The sequence below is a fragment of the Pygoscelis adeliae genome, unplaced genomic scaffold (assembly GCF_000699105.1).
Source record: "Pygoscelis adeliae isolate BGI_AS28 unplaced genomic scaffold, ASM69910v1 Scaffold340, whole genome shotgun sequence".
In the NCBI taxonomy this organism is placed as follows: domain Eukaryota; kingdom Metazoa; phylum Chordata; class Aves; order Sphenisciformes; family Spheniscidae; genus Pygoscelis; species Pygoscelis adeliae.
Genome location: NW_008823883.1, coordinates 11,888 through 20,890, shown reverse-complemented (window position 1 = coordinate 20,890; position 9,003 = coordinate 11,888). Strand labels below are relative to the sequence as shown.

The window sequence follows — 9,003 nt, the reverse complement described above, 5'->3', positions numbered from 1 at the left end:
CTTCCAACTGCGACCATTTGAGCAGACCCCAGAGAAGAGTATGGCCAGGCCAAGCACGTGTGAGTTCCCTCCTAGTGCTTTCATCCTCTGGCTGTGTTCAAACAGGGGACCTGTCAAGCCAGCTGGGACTGGGTGCGTGTGGGCGAGGACCGTTCTCCTGTCCTTCCCCACTTTGTTGTTGGCCTCCCGATCTCTCAGCTAAGGCACTACGTTACTGTCGAGTGTGATGGTATCTGCTTGAGCTGTAGGTACTCGTCCCTTGGGACCTGGTTTGGACTCTTCTTCTTTCTGGGTTAGGTGATGAAAACGGCTTCAACATTCCCACGGTAACGCTGTGCCCTGAAGTTGCCAAATACCTGGACTTGCCACTGGCTGCGCTGGCCCTGGAGCAACCTCGGGACATGGATGGAGTGGCCAAGCGCCTCTTCTGTGACGCCTACATGTACATGTACCAGAGCAAGAAGATGGCGCTTTACAAATGACACTGCCTTGGCCTGGTGCCACAGAACAGTGAGGCGTTGGAAACGTGAGCTTGGATCAACCCTGCAGCTCGTAATCGGTGAAAGCAGCCGAGTCTGGGCGCACCGAGCTTGCACCTCTGCCTCTTCTTACCTCTTCCAGTGTCTGGTATCAAGCTATCCATGTCAGGCTGTCTGGGTTTGTTAAATCCTGTACCTGGCCTTATCGAGTGATAGTTTGTAATTCCGGCAGACCTGGACTCTGAATTATTTACACTCAAATTCACTCTCATTTCCTACCTTCCCTTTCCACCCTCCTTCCTCCCCAGGCACTCTGCGGCTCTGCCCTACCTCAGAGTCCTCCCCAACATCCTCTTCTCCCTGCCAGCCCTTCCCTCCAAAATTGAGGACCAGCATCTAATCAAAACGTGAGCAGTTATCCTCAGGTTTGCAAATTGCACAAGAAAACCACAGCCTTGCCCTGCGTAAGACTTCCTCGCATGGACTTGTGGAGTGAGAAAACCAGGAGGTGTGAGCTGCACCGGTGTGGTTAAGAGATGGGAACAGGCCGAGGGTTCTTCCTTGAGGTCTGGGATGTGACCCCCCACCTAAAGCTGGGTCCCCGAATTGTCTGCGCTTCCCTTGTCCAGCGCTAATACTCTGGCACTTTTACCCACCATCCCTTATTTTCAACCATGAGATTAATTGGATGTCTTGAGCTTTAAAAATACGTATTTTTGTAAGAACAAAAGATGGAGCAGAGGAACAGCATGTGAGCTCGTTATGCTTCCTCTTTTTTGCAAAGTCTGCACTATTGCTACATGATCGGGTGTTTTGACCTCACTTTTAGCACTTACTGTCCCATCTTTGCATCCACTTCTGAGGTCCGTGCCAAAGACCAACAGCAGAATTCCAACGGCAAAAAAGGAAAAGATGAGCACTCTTGGATTTTCTGCCGGGACTGCAGTAAGGTTTAGGGTCTCTGGGTGAGAACTGGTACTCCTTAAGTTAAATAACTTAAATTTGCAAACTGGGGGTTTTCTGCCATTAAGCACATGCTGTCATGGCAGTGGGAAACTGTTACGGGAGTCAGTGCTATGAACTGGGTTGCCCAGATTCCAGATTGCACTGACAGGGCACCAAAACCTTGAGGGATGCATCCGGGAGCCCCAGACGTGCAGCTGTAATCTCCCTCCTCCTCTTTTTTTCCTCTTTAACGCAGGGTGCAGTAATCGTGATGTGCAGCCCGTAGCTTCGTATCGGTCCTGTTGGCTTGGGCCACGCGATACATGTGGTTTAGGATCTTTTTTTGCTGGGACCTCAACAGCTTGATGGCTGTATCGGCTTTCTGGTGTGTCTCTTGTTTCTGTATGTGGTGGCTACAAAGGACGGTTGGCGTGTAATGAACCCAGTTTGTTAACACACAGTTAATATCAATTCAGCTTCCAACTGTCCTTGCGGAGCAAGGGAGGGGATTCTTGCCCTCTCCTTCATTGGTAAGGCCACACCTGGAGTACTGGATCTGGTTTTGAGCTTCCCCCCTACAAGAGAGACGAAGAGAATCCAACAAAGGGCCACGAAGACGATGAAGGGACTGGAGCATCTCTCCTGGGAGGAAAGGCTGAGAGAGTTGGGACTGTTCAGCCTGGAGAAGAGAAGGCTCGGGGGGCACCTTATCAATGTCTATAAACACCTGAAGGGAGGGTGCAGAGAGGATGGTGCCGGGATCTTCTCCATGGTGCCCGGTGCCAGGACCAGAGGCCACGGGCACAAACTGAAACACGGGAGGTTCCCTCTGAACATCAAGAAACACTTCTTCACCGTGAGGGTGACAAGCCCTGGCACAGGTTGCCCAGAGAGGTGGGGGAGTCTCCATCCTTGGAGATACTCAAAATGCTCCTAGGCAAAGCCAAAGCACCAGTGGTGGAAGAGTCTGTTTAGGGGTAGGAGAGATGGGGGCGGATCTAGCAAGGGATCATCCTGAGGCTGGGTTTACCCTGCTCCTGCGTGTGAACTGACTCCCTGACCTCTGGCTGATCCTCTGGCCGTGGAGAGGGCTGAGGGGCTGAAGGATACCGCTGTCTTTGCCTACTTAAAAGTTGCTCTTCACTCCTTCTCTACTAAGAACTCAGGACATTCTCTATTCAGGTACGCTGCGGGGTTTGGGCTCTTATATCTCTGGTGCTTCTGCTCTTAAAAAAAAAAAAAAGTAAGCTTTAATAGCAACTTGCTCTTGATTTTCCTGGAGTTTCTTTTCCTCTCTTAAAATGCTAAGTGTGACGCAGTGCCCACAGCTGGAGCATTGCAACAGGGTGCTCCAGCATGTTGGGTTTTTTAGAAACAATTTTTTTTTCTTCAACATCTGCTGCAAAGCTCTAAATGGTGGCTGTTCCTCAGAGGGTGTGCAATGCAGGCAGAGGGTTGGTGCCTGGGAATGTGCAGGTGCATCTCGCTGGGGATTTCCCTCTTGCCCTGCCTCACTGGGTGGCTCAATTCCGGGTCTGTGCATTTTACAAGCTCAGGGGAAAGGATTTACTCTCTTCCTGTTACCAATTTGGGCAGGATTAGAGAAAATATGCGTGTCTTGGAGAAGAGTCAGTCTGTACAGGTTTTTCTTCCTTTCCATGCAACAACTTTTCATGTCCCTGTTTTGATAAAGCCTTGAAACAGTCATTGCCTGGGCACGAGACCTACCCCCAGTGGAGCTACAAAGGGGTTTGTGCTGGAATTAGGGTCACAGGATGCCACAAACTGGAGCTGTGAGGCACCTGCTTGCTGACCCTCATGGGTCAGCACTTGCTTTTTCATTCCAACTTTCTTCAGTCATAAACCGTGAAGTGAAGGACGTCGAATTAAACATTGAAGCTGAAGGCAACAAGTGTTTTGAAGGACCAGGGCAGCCACGCTGCGTGGCCGTAGCCGTCGTGGGTAAAGGCCTTTATTTTAGTTTTTTGCTTAAGATGAAGTTAAGGGCGGGGATTAGTGCCCCGTTTCCTCTGTGAACAGCAGGTGAGAGAGTGCAGGCGTCAACCTGGAGCCGGCCTCCACCCCCCCAGGGAATTGCATACAAAATAGAGATACAAATGTGGCCACAGAGCCGAAGCCTAGAATAGGAAGCGCAAAATACGTCTGCCACAGGTGTCCCCCAGGACAGGGGCTGGGGGACGGGCTGGCCCTTCCCATGGACCCCTTCTTGTGCACTCACGACTTGGTCTCTAGTGCCACTGAGGAGCTTCAGCATGGGCTGCCACCACTGAAGGTGCAGGGCTGGTAGGGCCACGGAGGCAGGCAGTGCTGCCACAGGGTTTGGCAGGATCACCAAGGCAGGACTGCCATGGCAGAAGGTGCAGGGCTGGCAGGGCCACCAAGGCGGACGGGGAAGGACCGTCACTTCCAGAGGACGCGGGGGCAGCTGCCTCCCAGCGCTGCCTGCCCCATCCCGCTGTGCCCAGCTTTGCTACTGCGACCCCAGGGAGCACTTCCAGTTCCTGCGGGGTCCTTGGATCAGCACCACACAGCAGCAACGTCAGAACCAGTAATTCCTAATTAGTCACCTGGTCTTCAAAAGAATGCGGAGGAAGAGCCGGCCCCAGGCAGGGGCTGTGCCTGGCATGGGCTGGCACAGGGTGGGGCGGGGACCCGGACCCGCTCACTGCCTTGGGGGGCCCGCCCGCAGCGCGGCGAGAAGGCGGTGCAGCCTCTCCGACACGGCCACCTGGCACGGGAGCGAGAGGGGACGGTGAGCATGCGCTCCCCAGAGGGGACTGCAGCCCCAGATCCACGCGCTGCTGCAGCTCCGCGGTGGAGCCACGCTGGTATGCTCAGGCCACCGGGGCCTGAGTGTGTACCGGCGGTGCCTGGCAAGTGGCGGACATACCGGGTAGGGCTGTGGTTCATGAAGGCGTCGGTGAGCAGGGTTGAGCAGGCTGAGGGATGCCTGCGCGTGGCTCTTCACCTCCGGCAGGCTGGGCAGCGGCTCACACATCTGTGGGAGGGAGATGCATGACCGTGTTCGTGCGGGGTGCTGGCTATCCAGCCCCAATCCCCAACGAGCCAGCTCCAGGCTGGACTCTGATGCCACCATATCCAGGGTGGCACCTGGGTTGTTGTGACAGGGGACATCTCCGATGGAAGGAAACGCTGGGGTTTAACCCTTTGATTCTGCCAAGACACCACCACCCTGGCTCGGTCCTTCACCCAACATGGTGAGGAGGACACCCCAGCACCAGAAGGCAGAGCCACCCCTGACCTGGCCATCTCTGAAGTACGTGCGATGGAGGGGCTCCACGGTGGTGGGCACGATCTTGCTGGCCTCGCCAAGCCTCCCCAGGACACGGACCACCAGCTCCTGCCCCGCACTGGGCGAGGGTTCCTCCTCCAGGGCCATGAGGTCCATGAAGGGGTGACCTGCAGGGATGCCAGGTTAGGGGGCCAGCAGGACACTGGGGACAGGGTTCTGGAGCAGGAGGGGAACACGGGTCAACGGGGCAGCACCATGGCCAGGGTGTCCCAGCTCACCAGCAGCGTCATAGAGCCGATAGATTGTCTTACTCCCTGGGATCGTCATCTTCTCCTCGTCTTCTGTGAGTTTCAGGCATGGGGAACCATTGACCTCCACCAGCTGTAGAAGGAGATGATGGGATGGGCACCTTATTTTTGTCACACGCACCAGCTCATGCCAGTGCTGGGGACCATGCTGTGCTCTGTCCCCTCTATGTGTGTCCCCACATGGTGGAGAGGCCACCGATACAAACTAGCTGAATAAATCATTAAAAAAAAAAAAACAAAACAACCTCAAACCACTCCGATGTTGGACATTCTGCCTCCTCCTGCCTGCAAGCTTCTCGTTACAGCAGTCTCATGACCATGACTTCCAAGAAAGAGGACATGGATGGCGGGACTGAGCGCGCCCTCAGCAAGTTTGCAGATAACACCAAGCTGAGCGGTGCAGTTGATTCCCCTGAGGGAAGGGATGCCATCCAGAGGGACCTGGACAGGCTGGAGGAGTGGGCCCATGCGAATCTTGTGAAGCTCAACAATGCCAAGTGCAAGGTCCTGCACCTGGGTCGGGGCAATCCCTGGTATCAATATAGATTGGGAGATGAAGGGATTGAGAGCAGCCCTGCAGAGGACTTGGGGGTACTGGTGGATGAAAAATTGGACATGAGCCGGCAATGTGTGCTCGCAGCCCAGAAGGCCAAGTGTATCCTGGGCTGCATCCAAAGCAGCGTGGCCAGCAGGGCGAGGGAAGGGATTCTGCCCCTCTGCTCCGCTCTGGAGACCCCACCTGGAGTACTGTGTCCAGTTCTGGAGCCCTCAGCATAAGAAAGACATGGACCTGTTGGAGCGGGTCCAGAGGAGGGATGTGGAAATGGTCTGAGGGCTGGAACAGCTCTGCTGTGAGGACAGGCTGGGAGAGTTGGGGTTGTTCAGCCTGGAGAACAGAGGGCCCCGGGGAGACCTTCTTGTGGCCTTTCAGTATGTAAAGGGGGCTTCTAAGAAAGATGGAGAGAGACTTTTTAGCAGGCCTGTAGCGACAGGACAAGGGGCAACGGTTTTAAACTGAAGGAGGGTAGGGTTAGACTGGACATAAGGAAGACATTCTTTACGATGAGGGTGGTGAGACACTGGCCCAGGTTGCCCAGAGAGGTGGTGGATGCCCCATCCCTGGAAACATTCAAGGTCAGGTTGGACGAGGCTCTGAGCAACCTGATCTAGTTGAAGATGTCCCTGCCCACGGCAGGGGGGTTGGACTAGATGATCTTCAAAGGTCCCTTCCAACCCAAACCATTCTGTGATTTGATGATGTTGGCCTCGCAGCAGCGTCCCTTAGGGCCGGAGCCCCCTTTGCTACTTGGCCCCAGCTGGGCGAAGCCCGGGAGAAGCCAGGGAGCCCCATACCCCACAAGCCAAGCAGGGCAGAGAGCTGCCACCCCTACCTTGTAAATGCAGCCCAGTGATGGCTGCAGGGGACATGTCACCAGGTTCGTCCCGACGCCGATCATGTCAATCTCGCTCCCCTGGTGCAGCAGAGAAGACAGCGGCCATCAACAGCCCAGCCCTGCCACTGGTTTTTAAGCCCATGCCAAAACCAGAGCCATGGGGCAGGTCAGAGGACGCTCTGCCTGAAGGTGCCCAGTGTCTGTCTGTCTGTCGCACGCAAAAGCCTTTTTTTTTCCAGCCTAGAAACTCTTCTCTGTTCTCACCCAGGGAGAATGTCCCAGGTGACTCTCATGTCCATCCCACGCACCCCAAACTTCAGTGGCGCCAGCGAAAGCCAAGGTGACGTCCCAGCCCTGACAGCAGCTACCTCACCTCCCGGCTGAACTCCTCCAGGCTCTGCTCGCTGATGTCGTTGCTGACAGCGATGGGGATGGTCTCAAACCAGGGCACCTGGAAGCTGGAGAGGGGCGGGGGAGTGAGCAAGGGTTTGGGGGGAACCCCTGGCTCTGCTCGCAGCACCCCCCTGAGCAGCAAGGGCTCCCGCCCTGGCAGGACGAGGTGCTGGGTGCCCAAGGTGGGGAAGCCGGGGACTGGTTGCAGCCAACCCAGGCTTGGCGGAGGACTCACTGAGCACCGCAGGCTCGGAGCACTCGGCGGACCTCCTTGGACTGCTGGGCCAGGTCCCCGCTGTCCAGGCGCACCCCGATGGCCTGGTACCCCAGCTGGTGCAGGGCCAGTGCCACGGCACAGAAGTTTGGCAAGCCACTCCTGGCATGGGCGAGGAGAGGCTTAGTGTCCCTTGCCTGGTGGGACAGGGACCCAGGGCAGGTCCAGCAGCGGGCCCATACCCTGCATCACGCAACAGCGAAACACGGGGATGCTGCCACGTGGAAACGTCCCTCCTTCAAGGCCACTGAGCGAGGAGAGACACGTCCATCCCCTCTGCCATGGTGGCAAAGCCGTGGCGGGACCCAGTGTCCTCACCTCCTGACGCAGTACGTGTCCAGCAGCCCCTGGAAGTTCCGCGGGAAGGTGACGGCGTAGGACGTGAAGGCGGCCAGCTCACCCCGGTTCGCCTTCTCAGGGGGGGTCTGCAGCAGCTCACACACCCGCTGCAGCCACGACTCAGCCAGGGCCGGGAGATCCACTGGCTCTCCTCCTGCCAGCGGTGGCAGCTTCTGCCCAGGGGACACGGGCATTGCACACTTTGTGGCATCCTCCACAGCGCCAGGAGCGCAGCCACGGACAGAGCATCCCATCCCCATCCCCTGCCCACAGCAACGCTCACCCGGAGCTGCACCTCCTCCAGCGAGGTGAAAGACATGATGAAGGAGTGGGCGATGGTGCCGCACACCGGGATACCGTAGAGCTTCCCTGCCAGGACGTTACTGGTGTAGTCGAAGCCTGCAAGGAGAGATGGGGAGGGGGACATAGGTGACGGCGTGGCCGCGGTGCCGTGGGGCGCCACGGGGCAGCACTCACCCCCGATGTAGGAGTACTTGGAGGCTGAGAGGGCACCATCCGGCCCCTGAGCACGACGGAGCCCCATCTCCACCAGCTTCACGTCCGGGCCAGCAAGGAGTCGGAAGCGAGCGGCGTTCGTGGCTACCAGGCTGGGGGAGGAAGGGACAGGCCACACCAAGCCAGGCTGAGCGTGGAGCCAGCGCACAGCCGAGGGCAGGGGGGCTCCGGGACCCTCTCTGCTCGACCGCAGCCGATGCGACGGGAGACGGCAGGGACCGCTGCAGGACTTTGAGGGTTTGGCACAGCAGAGACAGACGTGGTCCCCAGCAGCTGGGGGACCAGAGCGGGACATGTCCCTACCTGGCGTAGTTGACCAGGCACAGCAATGTGGTCTCCAGCAGCTGCACCACCAGCAGTGGCCCCTTCACCTGCAGGAACGGGACCTGCGGGGACAGCTGGGCAGTGACGTTCCCATCCTCCCCGCGGACGTGGGAGCCAACAGGCCCCAAAGCCCCTCTGAAGCAGGGGGGGGTACTGAGTGCATCCCACCCTGGCGAAGACGACAGAGCCCTCCGGCACAGCAGAGACGGTCACCTCCGAGGTGTCCAGGGTGGCCAGGTAATCGAAGAAGGCGTCCTCCGTGGTGCTGGGCAGGACGGAGCGCAGGTAGGCGACGTCTGCAGGGACAGAGCTCAGCGGGAACCGGGGGGGGTGGTCCCCGGAGCCACAGACCCATGGCACAGGTCAGGCTGGAGGGAGTGAAACCCCCCCATGCCAGGGGCAGGTGACAGCTCGCGGGCAGGGGCGTCCCCAGCCCTTGGAAGGCACCACAGCCCCCCAAGTCCCCTCTGAGGGAACACATGGGAGCACTGTCCTCCTGGAGGGTGTCCCAGTGTCCCCCAAGTTTCCCTGAGGGCTGTCGATGTCCATCCCCCCCCTGCCATGTCCCCCTGAAGGGTGCCCCTGTCCCCCAGGTCCCTCTGAGGGATGTCCCTGTTCCCTGAGGTGTCCCACTCTCCCGCTAAGGGATGTCCTTGTTCCCGCTGAAAAGTCCCCCTGTCCCTCAGGTCCCTCTGAGGGATGTCCCTGTCTCCCCCAGGTCCCTCTGTGGGCTGTCCCTGTTCCCCGCCCCCCCCCC

General features: G+C 57.9%; 2 protein-coding genes across 2 annotated transcripts in view; one reads left to right on the top strand and one right to left on the bottom strand.

Moving 5' to 3' along the window:
• Nucleotides 1–1,881, top strand: part of LOC103925969 (ubiquitin carboxyl-terminal hydrolase CYLD-like) — a 12,470-nt gene extending 10,589 nt beyond the window's left edge. Inside the window, exon 14 of the mRNA XM_009334781.1 lies at nt 298–1,881. Within this exon, the coding sequence (XP_009333056.1) occupies nt 298–482 (185 nt within the window). The 3' untranslated portion in view covers nt 483–1,881. The remainder of the gene's footprint in view (nt 1–297) is intronic.
• Nucleotides 1,882–2,802: 921 nt separating this feature from the next.
• NAPRT (nicotinate phosphoribosyltransferase) overlaps nt 2,803–9,003 on the bottom strand; it is a 14,598-nt gene continuing 8,397 nt past the window's right edge. The window contains exons 2-13 of the mRNA XM_009334813.1: nt 8,415–8,542; nt 8,226–8,308; nt 7,884–8,014; nt 7,690–7,805; nt 7,386–7,579; nt 7,029–7,169; nt 6,774–6,858; nt 6,398–6,478; nt 4,977–5,079; nt 4,708–4,865; nt 4,336–4,443; nt 2,803–4,173 (exon numbers count right to left, since the gene is read on the bottom strand). Coding sequence (XP_009333088.1) covers nt 4,108–4,173; nt 4,336–4,443; nt 4,708–4,865; nt 4,977–5,079; nt 6,398–6,478; nt 6,774–6,858; nt 7,029–7,169; nt 7,386–7,579; nt 7,690–7,805; nt 7,884–8,014; nt 8,226–8,308; nt 8,415–8,542 — 1,394 coding nt within the window. The 3' untranslated portion in view covers nt 2,803–4,107. The remainder of the gene's footprint in view (nt 4,174–4,335; nt 4,444–4,707; nt 4,866–4,976; nt 5,080–6,397; nt 6,479–6,773; nt 6,859–7,028; nt 7,170–7,385; nt 7,580–7,689; nt 7,806–7,883; nt 8,015–8,225; nt 8,309–8,414; nt 8,543–9,003) is intronic.